The following is a 24,663-nucleotide window of genomic DNA, read 5'->3' on the forward strand; positions in this document are numbered from 1 at the left end:
AAAGATGCTTATTAAATAAACAATTAAGGAAAATATTGGTTTAATGCAAAAACTTGAAGATATGCCAAATTAAGAAAGACACATGATTAAGTGTAAAAGAGTAAATACAGTTATCTTGCTAGATTCAAGTTTATAATATAATACTGCACACGATGTAAAAAGATTTAATTCTACTCAGCTGTAAATTTACATAGTAAAGTAAACTAACAAGAATGGAATTGTTAATAATGTTCTGCTGAAGAATTTTCCTGTCATGTTGTACAAATCATTCTAGAATAGGTGAAACTTGTCGTTTATAATGTTATTAAAATTTTAAGTCTGTCTAAGTATGAAAAACTATTAGAATAAATCACATGCACTAATAACGAAAATTTTGAAGTATCATCCAATCACATTATAAGTTCGTTTACTTTTTATAAAGTACGATTTCTGATTTATCATGTTTTACATTGACGTACATGGCCATTAAACTCTTTTTCACCAATGTTTTTAGTTTTATGCGCAGAACTCTATTCCATTCTGTTGCAAACTAGTCACTTTATGAGGTCCTTGGTTTTCTTTGTCTTTATAGTTTTTTCATGTACTTTTATAGATGTGAAAAATGTCAAATATTATTTGATAAATTTTATTGAAAAGACTTCAAATTACACATTCAATAATGAAAAAAAATTATATTCTAGAGTACACAATTCAATTTTTTTTCAATGCTTTTTTAATGTTATGTAATTATATATGAAATTTTAAATTATACAATCCAAAAATACATTCTAAATTACATAATTGAAATTTTTTTCTTAGTTATAAATTAATGAATATAAAATTATACTTTTTTTCACCTTCAGATCTATGAATCCGTTTTATTTTTACTTAAAAAAAGTTGCACATAGGCCTGATGTGTGTTGATAAATGAGCTTTCGAGCCATTACTAAATAATTAGTACAAATTGAATAATCAGGAAACAAAATTCAACGACATTGTCCCATGCCGCTAGTATATCTCTATAACTTTCCAATTTATGCCGACAGCTGAACTATTTACGAATTCTAATACCAGGAATGTCTTTCAAACCCATTTTTATAGCAGTTTTTCGGAAGAGAGCAGGAGGCCTCTGTAAACCAATTGATTCAGAAAATCGGTTTGCCAGCTCAGCTACAGTGCTCTTTTCCCTCCCAATTTCCCTGATAGAGTTGTAATAACCAAGCCAAGCATGATAAGCAGCTTCTTTGATGTCATTATCAATCTTTGCCATCGAATTCTCAATCTGCAACGATCATAGACAAAAATTCCGGTTAACTTATGTACATATTCTAGATAGTGCCCGTGCAAAGCCATGCTCAAAATAAACATGGAGTAATCAAAATTATGTCAGGACACAGTATGAATTTTGTGGAACAAAACATATATATGCGTGTGTGTGTGTGTATATATATATGGCATAAAAACCAAAATTTTGTATACATGAGAATGAGAACAACAGCAAGAAATGTACCTTAAGTTTTGCCTGTGGATGTATGTCAGGTAAGGGAAATTCCTGTAAAGGTAGATCCTTAATTTCTTCTAAAAAGTACTTTTCCCATGGAGCAATCAACAATATGCCTTCCCCTTCTTTGTCTTCTCGACCTGTTCTTCCAAGGCGGTGTATGTATTGTTCACGGTCAGAAGGAATTCCCACCTGGATTCCATTTAGACACACTATTAATAAAAAGTGAAGTGTGCACTACATCCACCTAGATTTCACACATGAACCAATAAGTAGTTCCTGATGGAATCATTGGCTAGAAATCTACCTTTCGCTTGATATTTTCAGCAAGAAACAATTGACAGTCTCATAAGGAACTTTGTTTCAGTAGTTAATTTACCCTCACAAATCAAAAATGAGAAAAAAAGGAAGAAAATTTCAAACATCCCAAGTACAGAAAAACGCGAGTAAAGTATGTAAGTATACCTGTATGACTAAGGTGACATCAGGATAATTCATTCCCCGTGATGAAACATCAGATGAGACAAGAATCAATTGTTTGGATTCCTTGAACTCATCTGATATACGAGTACGATAGAGCTGAGGTTTTCGAGAATGCATCTCCCTCACATTCATTTTCATTTCCCGAAGAAGGTTATACATGAGTGAGGTCACCATTCCAGTTATACAGAATACAATAACCTGTAGGCAAATCTATGAGTCAAAATCATAAAGTATATAACAAAACAATTCAAAATCTGAAACAGCATATGTATTACTAACCTTATAATCAGGTGTTTGCAAGATATGCTCCTTCAGAATATGATGCACTAATTGAAAATGTGACTCATGAGGAGCAACGAGATAAGATTGCTTCACCTGTGATGGCAAACCAGAACAACCATACAATCATTAAATCAATAACAGTTTTAAAAAATTCAAAAATTATAATGGTAACCCCCTCTTCCCCAACAAGAAAAAATGTATATAACCTGAGGCTCTTGAAGTCATTTAAATATCTAATTTACATGTGCAATTTTTAGAGTGTGACAATGGTTGTTGTAACTTGCCTTAACAGGAGTTTCCACGCAACCCATTCCAACTGTATCAACATACTTGTGTTCCCTTTTCAAAACAAGCTGGGATATGCGACGTACCTAAATATTTTTAAGCATCAGCATCACTGTTGACAGAACAAAGAACCTAAGATTAAAGATTAATTATAAAAATAAAAAAATCTAACCTAACCTCCTTTGGTATGGTTGCAGAAAACAGTAAAGATTGCCTTTGACGGGGCAGACAATCCACAATTTTTTCTACATCCTTTCTAAATCCCAGGTCGAGTAAATGATCAGCTTCATCAAGTACAAGCATCCGCAAGCCCATTAATCGCAGAGATATTCCAGACTTATTCTCAATATGATCCAGCAACCTACCAGGTGTAGCAACAAGTATCTGCAAAAATTGATACAAGGAATGTAAAATGCATTGTTTTTGTACTTTGAATGACGATTTTATTACACAATCAGTAACATCTCTTCTCTTCTGTTTTTTCCTTTCCCCCCTACCCTTGCCCACCAAGAAAACACCTACACTAGGCCAGAAGCCAGATAATAGGAAACATAAATAATTTTATATATAACATAAAACCTGGCATGGATCTGATTCGAGGCGTTTTTGGTCAACTTTAAATCGTATGCCTCCAACAAGAGTCTGCACCCCAATGCCATCTTGATATTTCAGCAAAACTTTCGCTACAGCGGCAATTTGACTAGCAAGTTCTCTTGTAGGGCAGAGAATAAGAACATATATTGGGGGGACCCGTTGAGATGTACTGCTACTCATAGCTTTCAGAACTGTTTCAATAGCAGGAAGCTGTTTGCACTCAACATCATTGATAGAAAAAAAAATTCAAAACAAAACATAGTATGATAAAACAATATTAAAAATGTAGGGTATACCAAAAAAGCTACACTTTTTCCTGTGCCAGTTTTAGATTTGACTAAAGCATCCAGGCCTGCAGTTCAACATAGCTAAAATCATGATCGAAATCAAATAAAATAGTCATCTTACAATAACAAGCAAAAGACTCGAACTGGAACATTAACGTACACAACTCTAGTAAGATGAACAAGAGATAGTCATAACAACAACTATAAATGGAAAATAGAAAGTGGATTGACCACCCAGCTGCGAAAATCAAATCTGGAAGAAAAAGGCAACATACCCTCAAGGCAAATCGAGAGGCTAGCCTCTTGTACCCGTGTCATATGAACATAACCAGCTGAAGAAAGTGCCTTGACAGTTTGCGGTGATATACCGCACTCATCAAATCTACAAAAAAAAAATACAAAACATCTAAATTACCCATTGCAGTACTGCTGTCCGACAAAACAACCAACCATTTTATACCGATCCCAGGATTTAAAATGGCCTGGTTTTTGTCCCAATGTCAAGGTTTGTGGGGTGTCTAAAACCACCATTGTAGCTATATCCGTAATTTCCAGCAATGTCAATAATCACAATTAAATTAAAACTTTAAAACTTGCATGCATCTATCAATACCCTGTTCAATTTGCATTACCATCCGTCCCACAATCTATAGGTGTGTATGCTCTAATCAATCATAAATACTCAAAGAAAATTGGCTTTCTATTATCAGCGTAAAGAAAAATCCATACTAGCAAAGTAAGACCACCTTGTGTTGCTTAGAATACTTTCATAGCTGTGTTGTTTCTCAATCTCTTGCTCCTCAATCTGTCTCAACTTCCGCTTAATAAGTTCATGTCTAATAAACTCAACTTCTTCAGATTTCTTAGGCACCACTCTCTTCTCTCTCTTCACATCATACTCCCCCAAAGAAGCACTACTACCCGTCTTCAAACTCAATTCATTCTCATTCTCACTCTCGCTCTCACCGGAAGAAGAATCGTCACTACCTTTCCGCCAAAACCTATACTTGTGGGCCCCGACACGGTTGTTCCTAACCTCGGGAACTGAACGGTAGGCCCTAGAATGTTTGGGGCGAAAATTAAGGTTTGGGTTCGATATTGGGTTCGGTGTTGGGTTCGGTGTCGGGTTCGGAGTCAGGGGACCGTCGTTAGTGTTCCAGAGATCTTGGGCCCCTTCTTTGACGAAGCGGTCCGCGAGGGCTTTGACGTGGTCGTTAGGGGATAAAGGGCGATGGGTGGCGGCGGCGGCAGAGTGGTGGTCGGGGGAGAGGGTGGAACGGATGTGGGAGCGAATGCGAGCCTCGTAGAGCTGCTTCTCTTGCTCGATGAGTCTCTTTTGTTTGTCTCCTGCGCGTTTCGCGTGCATGCGCTTCCACTTCCACTTGTTCACGCCGCCTGGAAAGGTTCTCGGACCGCCACCCATGTGTCGGAGCGCCACCCAGTTGTAGGTGCACGCCACCTCGGACACCGCCCTACGCCCTTCACCAAGCATCCAAGCCCACATCGCTGGAAGAAACAAGCACGACCACTACAAGGTTTTAGTTTCAGCAGCCAAACCAAACTGGGGTTTTATTTCTTTGATAAAGGGTTTATAAAGAATATGATTAAATCCTAAATCAAACCAAGCATGGTATCGAATTATTTATATTAATTTCAAGATAAAAAAAAATCCTAATATTCTAAATAATATAATACAATATGATAAATAAATATAGGAAATTATTAACAGAATAAAGTTTTAAACAAACACAAATAAGTCACACTTGTTATATTTTTACCATATTTATGTTCATTTTTTTAACAACTAAAACTAATGTTGCAGGAATCAGCCATCACCGTTTGAAAGATGGGATTTAAACGTAATTTAATCTTATACAACCAATCGTAAGATGGGATTTAAACGTAATTTAATTTCCTTAACACGAATCTTATGCTGCTGTGAAATACGTTGAATAGATAAAAGGTTATTTGTCTTCTCTTATTATCTAATAAGCAAACGAACAAGACATCGTAACCACCTCAATGTTTGATAATTTTGGATTTTCTATTCACATCAAATCAAATAATAACATCAAAGATATTAACAATTGAAGTGATGGTGTTCACATTCAAGCTAACACGAATCCCATCAAGGGGTCCTGTAAAGATAACACGAATTTAGGAAGTTTCACTGATTTTCTCCTTCAAAATTGAAAAAGCATTATGATGATGGCTTCATGCGGGTTCCATTCAAGCTTTAGAATGCCTTCTGGCTGCATTTCGTCTCGCGCAGCATCCCACAAAGTATACAATTGACTGCATTGCACCAAAACAACGCCATTACACTTCAAAATTGTTTACCTTATTTGAGGTATAAAACTGAACAATTTTCTCTATTAACATTCCTAAAACAAGAAAAACAAGGTCAAATGAATCGAGTTTCCAACGTAAACTAAAACTAACTTCTAAAACAATTAAGTTATAAGTTCTTTTTTTCTCATTTAACTTTTCCAGAAGTGAAGTTAGTTAAAAAGTTTATTTTGATTTATAAAAAAACTCAACATACATGTTTATAGAAAAGTTTATCCAAGGTTTGAAAAATGACATAACAAAAGTGGATCGAATTGAACACCTTCTCTGATTGTCGTGTTATTAGAGAAAAGGGTAAGAATGTTTGCCTTACCAAGACAACAAATAAAACAACATTAAATATAGCAACAACTCGCCACTCGGTTTTCATGTATTGTGCTACACCAGCCCTGGATTGAAGATTGAGGACAAACAAAAAATGGCAGTGAGACAATATTTTACTGATCTAGAAAAGCAGAAATGGAGGATGGTCATGCTTACTTGCAAGAGTCACAGTCATAGCATTTGATGGCTCGAGAATTTTTGTATCGCTTGCAGTCATTGTTGGGGCTAACTGGATGAAAAGTCAAGTCATAGTAGGATGCATTTGCAGCAGGATATCCACACCTGAGTTAGAAAAAACCCCAACTTAAAACCATATCAGAAATATGCACTCATTTTCTTATCTGAAAAATAAACTATACCCTATTGAAATGCATTTGAGTAAGCTATGAAACAAACAGTCCGAGAATAGAACCTACTGAGAAGGTGGACGGCAGCAACCAGCTTCAATTGGCGTCAATTTAGCTGATTTATATTGTTTAAGAGTCTGCATAACAGGAAAATTGAAAAGGTATTAATCACAGTTTTTTTTTTCTTTTTGTTGTAGAAGATTTAAATTCAATGGAATAGTATAGGTCACACCTTATATTTTTTGGATAGGTTATTGCAGTCTTCAGATTTGACAAGACAAACCTTCAATCTCTCCCAATTATGAGAATTGTTTAACTAAAACAAAAGATAGAAACTTCAAGCTTTTGGATGTTGAGGTGTTACTGTGCACAACAGTTCTCCATGTTGACAAAAGTGTTTACCTCTTTGAGAAACCAAGAACTAAAATCCTGAAGCTGATACTCCTTATACCTAAGCAGATAAGAAGGTTGTCATTGATCTTTCATCACATCACATATATCATGGAATTGTCACCATTTCAAATATCAAGGATCATAATATATCTACATAAATGAAATACTTGATTCCTTACCTCAAGCCAGTCACGCTATGACCTGATCCATTGTTGGTGACGATGAACCTGACATAATAATGGCAGAGCGTTACATAAGATCTAAACGTCTATCCACACAAGAAGAGACAGTGAAGCTTGCTTAAGAAAAATGCAAGTTTTGAAATGCCACTCATGTCACCAGTGGAACAAACAAAGAAGGATAACCATCAATGAAACATCAAACAACTCATCTACAAACTTAGTTACTAGAGCAAATGTCTTTTCTATCAACAAATCTTAGTTCTTGATGTGTTAGATTTTGTTAGTGGAGGCATGAGCCTTGAGCGTTTTCACAGTTTCTTTTACAAAATTAATTGCAAATGATACTGATATGTTACACAGATTCTAAGTAACCTACTGCTGCTAAAACAATAAGGATAATGTCGCATATATGTACCATGAACTGCCAAGGTATTAAATTCAAAGAACAAATTGGCCTAATGAACATACCAATAAAGCAAAGAAGAGCTGAAATACAAATATGTTAAAGACTTTTTACGGCCAGTATATGAGCCTCTAAACATAAACATGACAAAGACAGCTTATATTTAACAAAAAAAAAACGACAAATGATAATGAGAACAAAATCGCATTGTCAACCAAACTGCATACTTACACCAATACTGTGAAGACCAGGATTCCCACCAAGACAATGAACAGCGAAATCAGATACTGCAAGTACATTGTCAAGGATGTTACCCAGAATCCAAAATTTATTTCTATTATTATTATCTGATGTAACCATCTTAAAAATAGTGCATCTAATAAGAAATAAGGATACAACCCATAAGAGTATGGAAATGTCTTTCAGGGCACCCAAAAAGCCAACTACAGATCTGCACAACAAAGAAACATGAGAGAAGACAACGCATTAGCAGAAAATATTCAAAAGAGAAATAAAGGCATCAAAATCATATAGAATGCAAAGCTGACATCAAGAAAATAACTGCTCCGAGGCCTATCACAGGCAAAGTGAGAGACTTTCTGCAGCCATCATGATGAGTGCTCATCCACACTCCAAAAATTATCACAACAATGGCCAAAAGCTGCGCAAGGTGAACAAGAAATCAGCATAAACAATCACAAATCGTAAAAGCAATGATAATAAAATACTTGCAGCCTGTTTGATTCCCTTCTCACTTTTTAGGTTTGAAAATTGTTTTCAACAACATTTCCATACCACAAATCAATCAGATTCTCATATAAAATCTATTATGTTTTGAAAATTGTTTCCAAAACAAGTTCTTTAGCAAACCAGAAAATAAAAACAGCTGGAGATGTTTTCTCATCTTTTTCTGTTTTCATCTTCCCCGATTACACACTGCTTTGAGCCTTGCATCCTACACCATTTGGTTAAACAATATTATTTAGTTGCATTTTGAAAACTAAAAGCAGCTTTTATAAAACAGAAATAAGTTGCATTTGGGTCTCAGTTGTGTTTTTCATCTTCAGTACACAAATAAACAGCTAGGGAAATAAAGCAGTAACTGTGAACAGCAGGCAAAGTCGACAGCTAAAAATCGTATCTTTGGAACAAGTTCAAGAGAAAACTAACGAAGGGTATGCAAGAACAACAGTAAAAAGCACGTGAATATAAGACAGTACACAAAGTGAAAGTAAGAGAAAAAAAGGAACAGACAAACCCAAAAATTGAACTGAAAAAAAAATGAACAGGAAAACTCAATCGCAGTAGGAATCAAACAGCATTACCATGGTGAGAAAGTTGATCCATCTAGTAACAAAGGTGCTAGTTCCCATTCCCATTTTCTTCCGAAGAGGGAAAACTTGGAGTGTCTGAATATTCTTGGTCTATCTTAGAATTTGTACTTTATTCAAAAGAATTCAGTTTTTGTTTCTACAAGTTGTGGAAACAAAGAGAAATCATTCACTAAGGGTAACAAAAGGGAAGCGAATGGTATGGAGAAAAAGGGTTCATTCAAATGATGAAGCATAATGGAGAAGCAGGTGCATTATGTGCGATGAAGATGCGGCACACGGTGTACGCTAAGAAACCCAACACTTTACGACACGATACCCGATGCTATGTTATTCACACCAAACACAACACAACGCTGTCCCAAACCACACCAAAAAAAGCTGTCTTTTTTATTTTCTAATTAAAAATGAAAAGAAATGAAAGCTGTCTATAGTTATGGAGAGAATTCAAACTTGTGGTCACACATTCCCAGTACAACGGTCACCCATGCATGCTGTTTGTTCAAAACCCTGGAACCAGGTGCATATAAGGCACTGTCTAATTCGTTCTTTTCAAGACATAATTCAGTTTTGTTGACCAGTAACTAAACTAATAAAATTATCATTGTTCTAACCAGGATAAATTTGTGGGACTGTGGTTAAAATATTGTTAAAATCTCGAGGATTACTTCAGTGGAATAAGACAGACATGTTCCAGTATTTGGCAAGTCGGAAATTTGAATTTCACTTGTTTATTTAAGTTTAAATAAATATTAGAATTCTTAATTGCTATGAATTTTTTTCATAATTTGTTAACCATTATTAATTGTTAGAAGAGAAATAATAAAAAAAAAACTGGTTGAAAGAAAATGTTGATGTATTTGCTTGAAAGGGAAAAAAATAGATTTTATATCTTATTTTCATTTTTCTCTTACTTATTATTCACTTATCTACTTTTTCTTTTTTTTTTTAATAAGCACTCTTACTTTCATTTTATTTTTCACATGTTTGTATTTATTTTTTCTGTTTCCATTCATTTTTTTATCTTTCCGCAAAAAGATACTTTAAAGATAAGTTTTCTTTAATATAAATTTTTTCATGATTTTTCTAATTATAAATCTTAAAATGAAAATTCTTAAATATTACAAAGTATTTGTTTCATTACCGGAAAATATTCCTAAGAGTACTGTCATCACGTGTGATTTAATAATTTCCAATAAAATTTACATTTTAATTTATAAAAAATTAGAACAGAACTCCGTTGAGAAAAAACTTGACTAAATACCATTTTTGAGGGACTGTTAGTTTTGGAAAGTAAACCAAACATCACAAAAGCTATTTTCCGAATTTCATATTTCTAATGAATTTAAACATTTTCTTTCTTGCAAAAGGGAAATTACAGATTTGGCTCTCTTTAATTTTTTCTATCCCATATTTTGATCCTTCTGTTTTTCTTTTTCATTATTTTAGTTTGCTTTAGAAAATTTACAACCCTGTCAAATTCATAACTTCACTTGTTTTGTTTTGTTAACTTTTATCCAATCGAACTTAAACGTAACATGTTTTATTAGTTATACTATAAAAAAACATTTAATTAAGTTAAACATAAAACAAAGTAAACTATAATCAATGGAAGATTAGATTGAAATTGTTACTTTTCTTAAAATTAGAAAGACCGTAATCGGGAATTAAAAAGAATTAAAAAGGAATCAAACTACGCTTTACCTAATTTTAAATATAATCAAAATTAATTTAGCTTCTGCGTGTATTCTTTTGAATTTATTACTTACAAATTTTAATTTTTAAAAGGTATATCCATTTTTTACTCCATTATGCTGTAACATGTATTTAATTATGTCCCATTACTATTGTTTTTACTATGCTTTTGGTAAGTGTTATTGACGATTTTAAGATTACCCAGCATGTGCCGTATCATTAAAAATACTAATAGAAATTGTTTTAAATAATAAAATTTATAAAGACTATTAGTAATATCCGGTAAGTTATTGATCTCATGAGGTTAAAATAAAGTTCTAAAAAAACATTTTTTGAGAATGCATATTTAAAAATATGGTATTCAAATGTTGAGTTTTCAAAATTATTTTTAGGTTTCAATGTAGAAAAGCATTAATACCTCATTTTATTTTATTTTTATCTTGAACAAGAAAATAATTTTCTCATAAACATATTAAAATCATTTTATGATCTAATGATAACACAGTGGTTATCATATTTATAAAAATATAATTTATGAAAATATAATGTTTAATAATTATAATAGTGATAAAACAAACTAATCCAACTCAATTTTGTTCCATCAGTCGTTAATCCGTAAAAAACAGGTCAAAAGGATAGGTTGACGAAGTGACAAACAAGCCCCAAATTTTTCTTAATTTTTAATTTATTTATATATAAATAATATTAAAAATATATTTAATCCTGTAAATATTTTACAAACTTTTAATTAATTAATTAATTTTTTTAATTATATAAATGATAATAATTATTTTACTTATATGTTAAATTGTTTTATTATAATTAATAACAAAAATTAATTTATAAATATAATAATTTAAGTTCCAATACTATTACATATTTACCAGTTAAAAAATAAAATACAAAAACATTAATTTTTTAAATCAATTTTTATTTTAATTTTTAATTAAATCAATTATCAACAATTTCTCAAGTGGTCGCGGTAGCAAAAAGCAATCATGAAATGATACCACTGAGCCAAGAGAAAAAGGATTTATATTTCCTTTATCGTTGACCAACCACTTCTTCTCACCACCAAAAAGGTAGGAATATGCCTTTATCACTACTTTTTTACAAGAAATAAAATTACTATCCTTCCACCAATGCTTTTGTATAGAGTAGTATCTTGAAATGCTCCTTAAATTGCAGCCTGCACACCCCAGAAGAACGTACAATCATAAAAATGCAAGCAACCAAAAAAGGCTTGCTGTCACAAATTAATCCACAATTATTCCACTCTGTTTGCACATGTCAGAACAGCTGATTTCATCCTTTCTTTATCCAAAGATGTTTGAACTATCACCTGCCCAAAATTATTCGTTGATCAGGGTTAGACTATACTGTGAATATGTCTAGATGAGTGTCTTAAGTAATTCATCTGCATCTAGAACAATATAGAGAAAAGAAAGAAAAAGAGAGACCAGAAGAAACATATACAGCAAAAACCTTTTTAACGAGATATTAAAACAAAACCGACATCATTCATTACCTCTTGTACTTTATTTCCCGATCGAGCTAGTAACTTGTATTGATCCTCAAATATGGATGCCATATAAACCTGGTACGGTATTGGTTTCCATACAGATAAACAACTTGAGTTAGCTAAAAATTATTAAACAGCGTCGAGAACAAACTATTAATAAAAATATAGCTGGTAATAGGTTTGGGAGAACTAAGCATTTGTCTTGTCTGTATACAAGAATGTCTACCAGCTGCTCAAAAACAATAACAAGCAATCGCATGACTAAGGAAAATGAAAAAGGAAACTAAATGGGATTTCTTTTTTTCCAGAACGACCTTCTAGCTGAATACCAGACGTCATTATTACATTATCAACAAAGAACCTAATAATATAGCCAAAAGAAAATTCTGTCTGTTGATTGATAATTTGAATCTTTATTGGCCTTCCACAAACAACATGCAAAATCCATAATGCAAATTGTAACTTCTGTGGAGTTCTGACAGATCAAATACTGAGCTAAAACTCATTTTAAAGAAAATAATAAAGAACATTATTCAAAGGTCGAATATATGTATCCATACCTGAAAAGTTGGAGCCAAACCGGGGCTTCTGAAAAAACGGCCTTTTGAAACAGACTGGACTCCCTCAATCTTTTGCAATTCTTCAACAAGGGATTCCACTTCAGGCCACTGTCAAAAAATGAGTATAATTTGATGATTAGTCATGTCAAGCCAAATAATCCATCTGGACAATAAAACAAACATAACATACGTATTTAAGTTTCATTGTATGGCAAGCATTATTCTTTCTCTCATGTGACTGAAATGAAATTATTATGCATATAAAACATAATTGCAAGAACTCAATCTAGATTTTAAAACCTTGGACAGTCACTACCGTCAGCTTGATTGATTGAATTATGTCATAACAGAAAAAGAATAGTAGGATACTTATTATTAGCCAGCAGATATAATCTCTAAGAATGTCTGAATGATTCCTACTACAAGAAAAACAATATAGTTCATTCTTATCTTCTATATTATTTATTTTGTCACATTGTTGTGAAGGAAGTTTTGACTTGAGTTTTGTCACATGAGGACCAGAGCACAAGCAATCGACATAAAGTAAACTTCAAAAGCCAACAAGGAGATTTAAGATACTATAATATCAACACCTGTAAATAGAATTATTTGAAGCCTGTTGTTAGCTGCTAAACTACTGACAAATAAAGTCCTAGAGCACAGCAACTATTCAATCAATATAACGGGCATACTTTGGTAATTAAAATGACTTCTACTATTTCATATGAAGATTACCTCTACATCTGTTTGAGCTGCTTCCAATCTCCCATCTAAGGGGTCATGATCCCCAATTATAGCCTCTAAGGAATTGATTAATGGATCAGGCTGTCATAAGAAGACAATGATTTGATAAATAATAAAGTGTATAAATACTGTTTGATCTAAGAGGACTTTGTCAAAATAATCTCCATAATTTTTCCCTAATGCAAGGGAGACCTTGTGTAAATAACAAAATAGATAAAGAAAATTACCGTGACCTCCTTTAATGATAAAAGTATGCGCTCAAGAGAAAAGTTTAATTGGTGAACTTTTGCCTCCAGAACCTGGAACAAAAAGTAAGGTTAAAATAAATACAAAGTAAAACTATAAACAGTTCAAATATCAAGGGTACTTTTATCAACTTCATCTATTAGATATAAAACCATTCATGTAGTTTGTTTGCTAGCAAATTTGGAAAGTTCTGCTCTTAATTAAACAAAGTTAGAAAGAAGGGAGATGATGTTGATGAAAAATGTTGAAAAAGTTAGCACCATCTATATTTAGTTTTTTTTTTTCTAGCTATGTTATTTCTAATAACATTGCATGTTTACATTGTAAGTATAAATACTTATATTTACAACTTGTCATTGTAAAAAAATGTTCTCTTTTGAGTAGTGTGTGTGTACATAAAGATTATAACCATGAGTTTATCTTTAAAAGTATATTCAACATCACTACCACCCTCTTTCTCCTTGGCATTACTTGTCAGTCACGTGTAAACCCAACAAGGATCATGCCGGGTTGAGTTTGGACAGACCAATCCCTCAATTCAACAAAAAATCTCGGTTTGAATTAGGTTGGATTTCTGCCTTTTTTATTATTAGATCTAATCTACCATCGATAGCGTTGGATTATATTTGATCAATTGGTGGGATGGGGTGGGTTTGTATTATATCTAGACCCAATCCAGTATACCACCTGCTAATTAACACTGCAAACAGATACAATCAAATTATCTTTGTACATCCACCAACAACTTGCACCGTTGAATAGTTTATTCATGCATCTATTTTGAAAGCATTGAAAATAGACTGCAATGTCCGGAAGAAAAAAAGTAAACATGTTGGTGGAGGCACACATAATTATTATTTAGTTGTTGAAAACCATTCCCTACTTTATTAATTTGTCAAATTGTCAAGTAGGAAGGAAAATACCTGACCAATCCTAAAATACGATGCAGGGTTCACAGTGGCATCCCAGGATAATTCAGACTGATGAATTAGTGCAGAAACTCCTTCAACCTACAGTAATAAGTAATAATCACATCAATATTTAGAATTTTTTCATCACCATTATAAACTCCGATTCTATGAAAGGGCTAAAAAGAGTATCCAGGTGCTTACTGCTTGGCTCAATAAACAGGCCAAACAAGGCAATTCCACTGGAATAAGTGATGTAAAGCTAAATATGCTAGTGAAACTGAACTCCAAAATACTAACATAACGACTTTAAATGTTGTATATACCTCAACAAAAATTCCAAAGTAAGCTATTTTCTGGATGCGGCATTTCACTATATCCCCAACTTGAAGTCTAGCCTGTCATAAGAAACATAGAATAAATCAGAATAACACTTCATTTCATTGAATAAGCAAGCATGCTCCATGCTAATTTAAGAATGCTATTCTTACTAAAGCATTTACCATGAGATTTCTCTTCTTCTCAACTAATTCTTCACTCTCTTTCCGCCTTAGAGAGAATATGAGCTTTCTTATTTTTCTGTCTGCCACTAACACATTTGCCTTAAGTTTCTGCAAAACACAAACTATTGATATCTTAAAAATAAGATCAGGCAACATTCAACTTCCGTCTCTTAACATAAAATTTGAGGAACATATTTGGGCAGTGCATGTATGTTTAAACACCAAACCTGTCCAATAAACGATGATAAGAACCTATTTTTCTCCTGGTCATAAATCCTTAGCAGATCTTCCAATTTCATATCTGGTGAAATTTTATCTTCAACTTTACCATCAATCTCCAGAGATGGAGGAGAATCCGGAGAAAAAATCTTAATATCAGTATCAAAACTTGTAATAGTGCCTGAGTTTTGCTTGTATATTGATGGATCCAAGCCCTTCTGTTTTAACCAAGTCTCAAAAGCTAAGAACTTCCATTTCGAACTAAGATTACGGTATGGCAGAAATCCTACCAAGGAACCAAAAGAAACCTGTAAAATGGTTTCACTGAGTTATTAAAAAACCAATCTAAGACTAAGAAACTGTTTTTTTATTTAGAAATTAAAGTCCGTCATACTGCTTCCTAAGTACTTACAATGAAACCTTTGGTGTTGCAGCTTACTAGTTCCACATCTCCTCTGTCTCCGGTCTTAATCAAACCTTCTGCCTTGGTCCAATCAGCATCCTCACTTTCCTACAAAATTGAAGAGCACAAAGGTTAACACAAAGTCAGGAAATAAGTAAATAACTCGTATAATCCATAAAATCTGACCTGGAAATCTGACATATCAACAGAATTCCCTAAATTATCATTGCTTGTTTGACCTCCAAGATCAAGGAAAGTGCCCTCTTCAACAAATTTCGAGGTTTGTTCAACATATTGATCTAATCTATATAAAATGCATTCAAGTAATTAACCAAAACTGAAATCACAACCATAAACTTAACCGTTAAACTATTTTGATATACCTTTTTGGCTTTGCCTGCAGTGCAGCATCCACATGCAACTCCAATCTAGAATCAACTGACTTTACATCTAATGATTCATTTAAATCATTTGGCGCCCAATGTAACTCCAGCTGCTCATGCTGCTCCAATTCCTAATCAGTCAAGCAAAAAAATAGTAGAAAACCAGGCTTACATCACAAAAAGTTTATATTGCAAGTAGCAACAAAGGTTACACCTACATCATTTGGTACCATGGCATTCCATTCTCCAAACTCCTCCTCTTCTTTTTTCACGCTTGGTTTGTGAGGCCGCTCCAACAATGTAAAACCCGGCTCTTCATTCAACATATTTAACTCACCATCATCGTTCCCTTGGTCCACATTAGACGAAGGCTCTTCAACCGTATCAGTACTCTTGGCAACCGGTGCTTCAGGCTTCCTCAATAGCGTCATGTCGCTAAACTTCTCCTTCACTTGCTCATCCCGCATGTTCAATGACAGATTGGGCCTCATTCTCAACCTTGACGTCAACGTTTCCGCATCGTCATCATCTTTAAACACGGTCGGCTTCCTCAGAATAACATTGGGAACACTACTCTTCCTATCACTCCCCTCCACATTTTCAGTCCGGACAGGTTTCTTTATCTCCAATGCCGGTTTGTTATCATCCGATTTGAACTGGAATCCCTTAACAGGAACAGGACGCACCAAACCAAGGTCATCCAGTTTCCTTGATGACTTCCCTCCCTTAGAGCCCTCAAATGGAACTTCCTCTACTTCCACAACTTTACCACCATTCTTATAAAAGGCTTTCTCAATATCAAGATAAGAAGCATCCGGATTCGCCTTTCTTCCCATTATCTAAACCAACAGGCATAACATGGTGCACGGAACCAATTACAAGATTAAACTATAAACATTGTTACGCGCAATAATAATACAAAAATAAATAAAATTTGAAAAGAAGGATACCTTGGCAAGGGTGAGCTTGGGGTCTTCTCCCATTAACCGACCAAACTTGAGTTCCATGAGGTCGTAACTGTCAAGTTTAGGGGATTGTTTTTCTTCTTCATTTGGAGACCGTGAAGCGAAAACCTTGATTCTCTGCTTCAGAGAAATGGTTCTTGTTGGTGTTCTTGTGCGTGACGAAGACCAATGAAGATTGGTGAAGAAGGGTTTACTACCGGTGAGAGGAAGAGAACCCATTTGATTTTGCTCTGATTTTCAGTTCACAGCGGTTGCTGTTACTATTGTTATCATCAGAATTGAAAAGGGTATGAGTAATCGCTTCTTGGCTTCTCACAGTTGGAGACACTGGAAACTGGGTTTGGATAAACGGCCAAGGAGGAGTAATGAGTTATCCCACACACAATAAATAAAATACTACGATATTTTTAAAAATAAATGAATTTACCCACAATTAACTTTTAAATATTCTTAAATTTGGTATTTTAAAGTGAGTCGATGGAACCGATATTTTTATACTTTTTTATTAATTTTTTTTAATAGATGATGTGATTATAATTTTTATCTTATTATTTTATTTAATTATTCTTGTAAATTAAAAATATGATATTTATATTATTTTATTAATATCTTTTGCATTAAAATGTTTTTTTTCTTGTTTTACATACATTAGTATTATTTTATATTAATAACAAAATTTTAAATTTCATAATACGTGAATAATACTACTAAAAAAATGACAAGTTATGATGATAATTACGCCAACATGCATTCAATAAAATTTAAGAAATATTTGATTGAAAATTTTGAATTTTGAAATAAATTTGAAACTTAGTTAAATACATTAAGTTTATCAAGATTTGAAACTTAATTAAATTAAAAATAAAATAAAAGAATTAGTGATTTAAATAAAATAAAATGAACCAATTTAATACATATACCATTTAAAGAAGCAGAGTGAAACATTTTACCCACCATCATTTATTTAATAATAGAAGAGAGAAGAGAGACTATTTAAAATGTCTAATTGAGCAAATAAAACTTTATGGATGATGTATTTTAATATATACTAGAGAATGAAATTAAGTTCTTTAAATCATGTGTGTTTATATAATAGGTTACTTTACTTCAATATTATAAACCTGTATTCTAGCTTGTGAAATAAGTATTTTTTTTTCTATGATAATAAATATTTTTTATTATATAAATTATATTATATAATCTAAGACTAGATAACTTCAAATTGCAACTTATTTTTACATCAATGTTGAAATGTTTGTTGATGAAAGATAGTTGGTTTGGTTAATTAGGTAAAAGCGTAAAGGGTGAGTAGTGTATGAAGTATAGAAAAAGAGATTGGTATGGTAATTGATGATCAACTGAGATGATAAAAATATATTGGTCTATTCTGGTGTCTGTTTCTTAACACAGAATTAAAGGAAATGACTGCGGCACGAATATAAAGGCATCTACATGCCCCAAAAAACAGAAGGCTTAACGATTTACAGTCTACACTAACTGTTTGCAAATTTGTGATTATACTTTTGTAATAGCCCTTATGTGGGAATGTTCCCAAATCAGACAAGCCAACCCCTTGCATCAACAAAATGCCCAAAATATTCGGGTTTTGGGGTTGTGTTATAGCCAGAAAGATCAAATCATGAAAAGAAACACTTAGCAGTGAAGTCCCCAAGTTGAACTGACACTTTATCTACTACTCTTTGTCAGAGTTTGGTTCCTCATCAGCTTCGTTTTTCTCTGTCTCTGCCTCTGTCTCTGCTTCTACCTCTGCTGTTTCTGTCTCTGGTTTTGTCTCTGTTTCTGCTTCCGACTCTGAGCGATTACCATCAGTCTTCTTATTCTCCGCAGACGCAGCCTCTTGCTCTTGTAGCATTTCAGTTCTCTTCAATGAAGCTTGCTTGGACAGATAACTGTAGCTGCCCTTCTCCTTGAACAACTGAGAGAAGTGTGGCTTGCAGTATAGGTAGCCATCAAGAGCGGCATAGGTTGAAGGAGTCAGGAAACACCCTCCGTGGGCGCACCTGAAGCATGATTTGTGGTAAAACTCACCTTCCACTGTCAACTGTTTCACAAAAAGTACCAAACAAATTAAGGGTCACAACTCAGAACTCAGAAGCATGTATAATCCTCACAAAGCACCATTGATTTGTCTTTCAAACCTTTTCCAACGGATAGACTGTTTTCTTGCATTTTGAGCATTTTTCTTGAGTCCCAGAGAAGAAGGCAGAAATTTTGCTTGGTGTCCTATTCTGTGGTAGATAAAACAACGATGAAAACCATGTAAATGGACATTGTTTGCAGCCGTAATAAAATGACCGACTTCAAAATATATATACAGAAAGGATATTGCTTCATAGAATAATACATACCAGCTCGGTTGGTGGCTTTGGAGCTGATTGAAAATAATGAAACAAGATTATGATTAGTCCCAGAATTATCACAAAAAGAAAAAACCTTTAATGACAAATTTGGGTAGCAGAGTTAAAAATAAGGATTTTACAGGACTGGACTTTCTTGGGGTAGGAGCCAGTTTCCTTGAAAAGCTGCTCATAATGCACCTTGCAGTATAAAATTCCATCGCCAGAGCAGTAGTTGCTTATCTGCAACGAAAAACACCACAACGTATTAAAACAACAAAAGCTTGTGGTTTCAGACAACATGCTACATTTGTTCAATTCGTAGAATAATCTATTATGAAAAAGTGGTTTTGTGATTATAAAAAAATGTAAAAAGAAACAAGTGAATGTACCGCGAGAAGGCCATTGCAATGGCTGCATCTAAAGCAGTTTTTGTGATAGGAGATCCCATCGGCAGATAAGCTTTCGACGAAGTGAACAATTTTATCGCAAGCCTTGCACTTCTGTTGGGTACCGCTGAAAGCCATTATTTTATTTTTGTCTTTTATTTATTCGTCGCACTAGCTAGTCAGATTATTACCTGGGAAAGAAATGGTGGAAATAAGCTAGCTAGCACGAAAGATGGAAGTGGTGAGGGCTCAGCTTGAACACCAAAGGAACACAACACCTTTTATTGTTGATGTCCCCTGCGAAATTAGCGTAACAAACATCCAATGTGTGGATATCAAACATCTTTTCGTTTTGTAATACGCTTCTACACAAATTTTGTTTTCTAATTATAGAACTCCACCCATTTCTGGAGAACATCACACCTCTATTACAGTAAACTCTATATATATGCTGCCAACGTGTCAGACCGAAAGTTTTTTCAAAAACCAAAATTAATTTCCACGTGGCTGCCACCTTGTCAAAAATGAGTAAGAGGTTCAGCGGGTCAAAATATCATTTTCTTTTACTTTATTAATATACTGTTGTATATATTGTACGTTTGAAAATTTTGTTTCGGTAGTTCCCTTTATATAATTTTTTTTTTATTTTAAACGTGTAAGATTTTTGTCAAAACAACAGTTTTATTCGTGTATATATTTTTAAAAAAATTTATTCTAATTTTTAATTAAAATAGCATGCAAATATTAATTTATATATATATATATATATATATATATATATATATATATATATACTCAGATTTATATTTATAATCTTATTTTCATTTTCATCGATTTAGAATCTCATTTTCATCTCATATACGAGATCATTGTGTTGACCTCAAATCCTTATAGCATTAACAGGATGAATCCCTTTTGGAATCAATATTTTTACAAAATTTTGAAATGAATTTTATTTTAAAATAATGGCTCAAATTGTTTTTATATATTTTTGAATGACTCGATCTCTCGTCCTTACCAGATAACATGATCCCTTGTTTGTGTAACAAGCGAATTGCTGCTCTTATTACAAAGGAAGAACAAACAAAGAGCGAATTTTGAACCTTTAACAAGAAAAGGAGAAGATGTTGAGCTTTAACTGCCAAAGCATGGAAGAAATTTCCTGGGAGAATATCCACGAGTTCGAAACTTTGCAGCTTTCTCCTCTATTTCCAGAAATTCTTCTCCCTTGTACGCTTCTATCATTGCCCTTTTCTCTTCTGCTGTTCGGTGAATTTCTGCAACTTTATTTTGCATCTTCTCCACACACTTCGCCTTGTTTCTGTCCAATTTTTCCTGTCCAATGCAAAGGTTTTCAATACAACATTAACCTCATTCATCGTATAACACAAAAAACCAGTACCTCAATTCTCTTCAGATGTGCCTCCGCTGATGCTTTCTTACTATTCTCCCACAACACAACGGCATTGTGCCTTTTATATGCTCTGTTTCACATTTTCCACATCAGTCAATTTTACTTTCTGCAATACACTCTCTTCGACATATCATTTAACCAATTTATTAAAACATAAGTCATGTTTTTTGTTCACCTGTTTTCTGCTTTTGTTTTTTCACTTTCTTCCCAGGCTTTGATTAAAGCTACTCTTTTCTCTGATTCAACCCTTGCAAGCACAGCATCTGTGGAAAAACATAGGTTACTCATCTGAAATGTTTTTTTGTTGTTCGATAAATACAAAAAAAATTAGAAAAGAACCTCTGTCAATTGAATCCTTTGTATCCGATCTAGTAAAAGGGGGAACTGCAAACACAATTACATGAAGGTTGAGTAAATAAAGTACAATTGATCGAAACGTGTGCAAAATCATTTACGTATTATTCATGTAATTCTGCATCTAGATAATAAAAATTTAAAACTAGATTATTTGAATAGCAACTAACATAAAAGATTAAGTCATTTTATTCATCAATTAAAAGAATATATATACTTACTATTATTTTAGATATACATGTAATGATTAAAATTTTCATCAATAAGTAATAGCAATAAATATGGAGGAAGGTTAACCTAAACCAATTATTATCCAAATCCTAATGAAAATATTTTAAATGTATTTTGGTATTAATATTTCATACTATAAATAGTTATCTCTAAACATTATAAATTAAAATACCTAAAAGAATAATGATTGCTTGGGTCGATAATAATTTAATTTATCTATTCAGTGTAACTAACAATTATCAACTGAATTGAGTTTTTACATAATATTTAGATTGGAAGATAATAGAAAATAAGAGAGAGAGAGAGAGAGATTTCATGGAAAAGAAACTTCTTGTTTAAAACTTTTTAGGAGAAAAAAAAATCCGCCCAAAACGTTTCTCTATTGATCATCATATTTTCTTTATGTGATAACTGTTAAATATATTTTATATTTTCAAAACATTTTTTTAATTCAAGCTATATGTTAAAACCACATTTAAATTTCAGAAAATAAAATACATTTGCTATTTTATTTATTTATAAAGTAGTAAAAGGTTTAATTGGGGTTTGGTTTCCTTCTTCTCTCTTTCCCTTGATTTAACCAAATTCGATCTTAAAACCTAAAAATAACTCACCTTTCTTTTTGACCCTTTTGGACAAAATCACTAAGAAACTACGAAATCGATTCCATTTGTCGAACAAACCTAGAAAGTAGAAACATAGACAAAAAAATCAAAGTTTCGTGAGGGAAAAAAATTAAAGGAAAAAATTTTAGTGAGATTGTCTGAGTAAATAGAAAATTTTCACTCTTGAATTAATTAACATTACGATGCATTTTATGTTATATTAAATAAAAATACTGGATTTGCCTTTAAATATTAAAAGACCAATTCACCGTTGTATTGTAGAAGTTCTTATTAACGAGGGAGTCAAAGAGTTTCAGAAAAATATCAAAATGAGATATTATTTTAATTTTCTTTAAGCATATTTTTTACAATCTTTATTATTTTCTTATAGAAACTAACTACTAGCCTACTCATTTATATTAAGAAAATTCATTGTTTTTAATAAATTAATAACCATAATAATATGAAAATCATTAGTTCTTTAAATATTTCGGTCTTTATTAATCATAAATAAAAAAAATAAAGAGCTATATTATTAATTCGAAACGACTAAATATAAAAAACAAAAAATATCCCCTATAGAATATAATATTTAAACAATTAAGCATTATTAGACGTTTTAAACCTATATAAACATGTGATAATTTGAACATATTCATTATTATATATCTACCACACTCTAACATGATTTTCATGGTTGGTTTTCAATTGTTTTTGGTGAAATTTTTTATTCTCAAACAAATATGAAAATCTTTTAACATTACCAAGGGTCAACATAACTATAAATGCATCATATCAAAACAGAGTAAGGATTCAAAATATAATTAAACCAAAAATATCGAGGATTATCCAGATGTGAAATTCATCAAAAGAAATATCACTTTAAAAGTAGCTAAGTTGAGCTTACATAATCCAATTTACATAAAGGTTTCACGTGAATGTTCTATAACATACGAAAATATCTTTCTTAAACAGTAATACATAAAAGATGTTCAATTTCAAAGAAATTATGTTTCTACAATCATAAAACTTTTACTCACTACAACAGAACAGAGAAGATTAGAATTTGTGAGGCACATAAAAAGCGATATGTTCTTGGTGAATACTTACAGATTATATATATACATATATATGAGTTTTTTTTGTAGTCCAATTGAGTGACATACCTAGATCAAGTGGAGAAATGGGACGTTCTTTATAAGTGTTTGAGGTGCCTTCGTTCACTTCTTTTCCACGTTGCTTCCCAGTTTCTTCCATAACCCTCAGACTCAGTATAATAGCAGAGGTTATGGCATGCACTACATATACCCTACGAAACTATAATATATAGCAACACTCTTTGTTATGGTGTTCAACGATGATGGCCTCGTTGGTGCATGCAAGAGACATGGGGAAGTTTAAAAGTAGGGTCCACTCACATATTTTTACTTGTTATAACATCGTTGGTGTTATGTTCCAATCACATATTTTGGTCAGAACCTGAAATGCTTTCGTGGAAGATTTTCCAAAGCTTATTGTAATGAACTGTATAGCATATGAGATTAATGAAAAGTTATGGTGAAGTTAGCTGGAATAAACGAAAATAATAGTTAATAAACTTAACTGCTTCTGCAAGGTATCTCCTCCCCCAAGTCTAGAATTAAATCGGGATTAATAACCCTTGTATATATTATATGGTGTGAAAAGTTACTATTATAATTATCTGTGTTTACTTTCGAATGAATGATGATGGTGTTAACCTTGGCTCTTCTGGAAGAGACAGATGTGAGGATTTGAATACGTTGATGCACCCACCAATTATGCTTTTTTGTGTATATATATATATATATATATATATATATATATATATATATATATATATATATATATATATATATATGTTTTATTGCATGTACTTCATATGGATTATGTATTGTATGACCATCAGGTCACGATCTCATTAGTCAGAAATATTCAGTAAATCGGATGATTGGACAATATGAATCAAGCGCTCAGCTATAAAACATAATTAGGATTGATGATGATTAACTTAAATTAAAACACAATCATTACCAGTTGGTTCGTAATTAGACCGATGATAATTCAAGACTCATTCTTAAAACTATAAACACAAGTTTGAAGTATCGAGGTAAATTGGATGTTAATGCGCATTTATTGCTAAGATTGTCGAATCTTTGCTGATTTTGACATCAGAGTACCTTCTGTAGGTAAACCCCCAATATGACCAAACAATAAAAGTAAAGAATTCAATAAATTAAATTTTGAACAGGGTAAGAGTTTATTACTCCCCTAAGAAACCCTATTACTAAACTATACTTATAAACACTATCTTAAAAAATTCTATTAACTAAAATTGAAGTCAGAAAATGAAAACAATATTACCTCGAATAAGATTAACACAAACAAAAAGAAATAACCAAGCAAA

General features: G+C 32.6%; 5 protein-coding genes across 6 annotated transcripts; all 5 read right to left on the reverse strand.

Moving 5' to 3' along the window:
- Positions 1-922: 922 nt before the first annotated feature.
- LOC108347734 (putative DEAD-box ATP-dependent RNA helicase 33) lies at positions 923-4,986 on the reverse strand. The gene is made up of 10 exons (XM_017587167.2): positions 4,158-4,986; positions 3,687-3,793; positions 3,421-3,476; positions 3,110-3,334; positions 2,708-2,914; positions 2,530-2,616; positions 2,243-2,338; positions 1,946-2,161; positions 1,490-1,672; positions 923-1,261 (listed from the first exon to the last, which is right to left on the reverse strand). The coding sequence occupies exons 1-10, from the start codon at positions 4,913-4,915 to the stop codon at positions 1,031-1,033; spliced, it is 2,166 nt and encodes a 721-aa protein (XP_017442656.1). The 5' UTR covers positions 4,916-4,986; the 3' UTR covers positions 923-1,030.
- Positions 4,987-5,359: 373 nt separating this feature from the next.
- LOC108347067 (tetraspanin-10) lies at positions 5,360-9,190 on the reverse strand. The gene is made up of 11 exons (XM_017586183.2): positions 8,735-9,190; positions 7,958-8,070; positions 7,806-7,860; positions 7,641-7,696; positions 7,004-7,051; positions 6,834-6,882; positions 6,664-6,747; positions 6,501-6,568; positions 6,241-6,366; positions 6,074-6,149; positions 5,360-5,706 (listed from the first exon to the last, which is right to left on the reverse strand). The coding sequence occupies exons 1-11, from the start codon at positions 8,786-8,788 to the stop codon at positions 5,641-5,643; spliced, it is 795 nt and encodes a 264-aa protein (XP_017441672.1). The 5' UTR covers positions 8,789-9,190; the 3' UTR covers positions 5,360-5,640.
- Positions 9,191-11,448: 2,258 nt separating this feature from the next.
- On the reverse strand, positions 11,449-17,262 carry LOC108346203 (uncharacterized). Its single transcript, XM_017585210.2, has 14 exons — positions 16,874-17,262; positions 16,142-16,762; positions 15,924-16,054; positions 15,727-15,844; positions 15,550-15,648; positions 15,146-15,445; positions 14,919-15,026; positions 14,742-14,813; positions 14,431-14,517; positions 13,489-13,560; positions 13,253-13,342; positions 12,518-12,625; positions 11,964-12,032; positions 11,449-11,777 (listed from the first exon to the last, which is right to left on the reverse strand). The coding sequence occupies exons 1-14, from the start codon at positions 17,105-17,107 to the stop codon at positions 11,703-11,705; spliced, it is 2,184 nt and encodes a 727-aa protein (XP_017440699.1). The 5' UTR covers positions 17,108-17,262; the 3' UTR covers positions 11,449-11,702.
- A 996-nt stretch (positions 17,263-18,258) lies between these two features.
- On the reverse strand, positions 18,259-20,119 carry LOC108346419 (LIM domain-containing protein WLIM2a). Its single transcript, XM_017585502.2, has 5 exons — positions 19,638-20,119; positions 19,389-19,488; positions 19,258-19,280; positions 19,048-19,137; positions 18,259-18,950 (listed from the first exon to the last, which is right to left on the reverse strand). Exons 1-5 carry the CDS (start codon positions 19,770-19,772, stop codon positions 18,582-18,584), a joined length of 717 nt encoding a protein of 238 aa, XP_017440991.1. The 5' UTR covers positions 19,773-20,119; the 3' UTR covers positions 18,259-18,581.
- A 442-nt stretch (positions 20,120-20,561) lies between these two features.
- On the reverse strand, positions 20,562-23,647 carry LOC108346420 (remorin). Of its 2 annotated transcripts, XM_052869122.1 has the most exons (6): positions 23,405-23,647; positions 22,248-22,316; positions 21,388-21,432; positions 21,224-21,311; positions 21,037-21,118; positions 20,562-20,969 (listed from the first exon to the last, which is right to left on the reverse strand). In XM_052869122.1, exons 1-6 carry the CDS (start codon positions 23,493-23,495, stop codon positions 20,769-20,771), a joined length of 576 nt encoding a protein of 191 aa, XP_052725082.1. In that variant the 5' UTR covers positions 23,496-23,647; the 3' UTR covers positions 20,562-20,768. The 2 variants fall into 2 exon arrangements, with proteins under 2 accessions (XP_052725082.1, XP_052725084.1); XM_052869124.1 differs by lacking the exon at positions 22,248-22,316 and having other exon boundaries at positions 23,405-23,631.
- Positions 23,648-24,663: the final 1,016 nt, after the last annotated feature.

Source organism: Vigna angularis, chromosome 1 (assembly GCF_016808095.1).
Source record: "Vigna angularis cultivar LongXiaoDou No.4 chromosome 1, ASM1680809v1, whole genome shotgun sequence".
Taxonomy (NCBI): Eukaryota; Viridiplantae; Streptophyta; class Magnoliopsida; order Fabales; family Fabaceae; genus Vigna; species Vigna angularis.

Excerpts from the sequence above, each read along its gene's own strand:
- LOC108347734 (XM_017587167.2), bottom strand. The coding sequence starts at position 4,915 with ATGTGGGCTTGGATGCTTGGTGAAGGGCGTAGGGCGGTGTCCGAGGTG. Across the intron at positions 3,477-3,686 it reads CCTCTCGATTTGCCTTGAGG|GCCTGGATGCTTTAGTCAAA; the intron begins GTATGTTGCCTT and ends GTTGAACTGCAG. Across the intron at positions 1,262-1,489 it reads ATCCACAGGCAAAACTTAAG|ATTGAGAATTCGATGGCAAA; the intron begins GTACATTTCTTG and ends TGATCGTTGCAG.
- LOC108347067 (XM_017586183.2), bottom strand. The coding sequence starts at position 8,788 with ATGGGAATGGGAACTAGCACCTTTGTTACTAGATGGATCAACTTTCTC. Across the intron at positions 7,052-7,640 it reads CTGGTCTTCACAGTATTGGT|GTTCATCGTCACCAACAATG; the intron begins GTAAGTATGCAG and ends TTATTATGTCAG. Across the intron at positions 5,707-6,073 it reads TTGTTTTATTTGTTGTCTTG|TCAATTGTATACTTTGTGGG; the intron begins GTAAGGCAAACA and ends GGTGCAATGCAG.
- LOC108346203 (XM_017585210.2), bottom strand. The coding sequence starts at position 17,107 with ATGGGTTCTCTTCCTCTCACCGGTAGTAAACCCTTCTTCACCAATCTT. Across the intron at positions 16,055-16,141 it reads ATGCCATGGTACCAAATGAT|GAATTGGAGCAGCATGAGCA; the intron begins GTAGGTGTAACC and ends TTGACTGATTAG. Across the intron at positions 15,027-15,145 it reads TATCATCGTTTATTGGACAG|AAACTTAAGGCAAATGTGTT; the intron begins GTTTGGTGTTTA and ends TGTGTTTTGCAG.
- LOC108346419 (XM_017585502.2), bottom strand. The coding sequence starts at position 19,772 with ATGGCTTTCAGCGGTACCCAACAGAAGTGCAAGGCTTGCGATAAAATT. Across the intron at positions 19,281-19,388 it reads CCCCAAGAAAGTCCAGTCCT|CTCCAAAGCCACCAACCGAG; the intron begins GTAAAATCCTTA and ends ATTTTCAATCAG. Across the intron at positions 19,138-19,257 it reads CAAAGCCACCAACCGAGCTG|AATAGGACACCAAGCAAAAT; the intron begins GTATGTATTATT and ends TATCTACCACAG.
- LOC108346420 (XM_052869122.1), bottom strand. The coding sequence starts at position 23,495 with ATGGAAGAAACTGGGAAGCAACGTGGAAAAGAAGTGAACGAAGGCACC. Across the intron at positions 21,433-22,247 it reads CAAAAGGGTCAAAAAGAAAG|TTCCCCCTTTTACTAGATCG; the intron begins GTGAGTTATTTT and ends TTGTGTTTGCAG. Across the intron at positions 20,970-21,036 it reads CACATCTGAAGAGAATTGAG|GAAAAATTGGACAGAAACAA; the intron begins GTACTGGTTTTT and ends TGCATTGGACAG.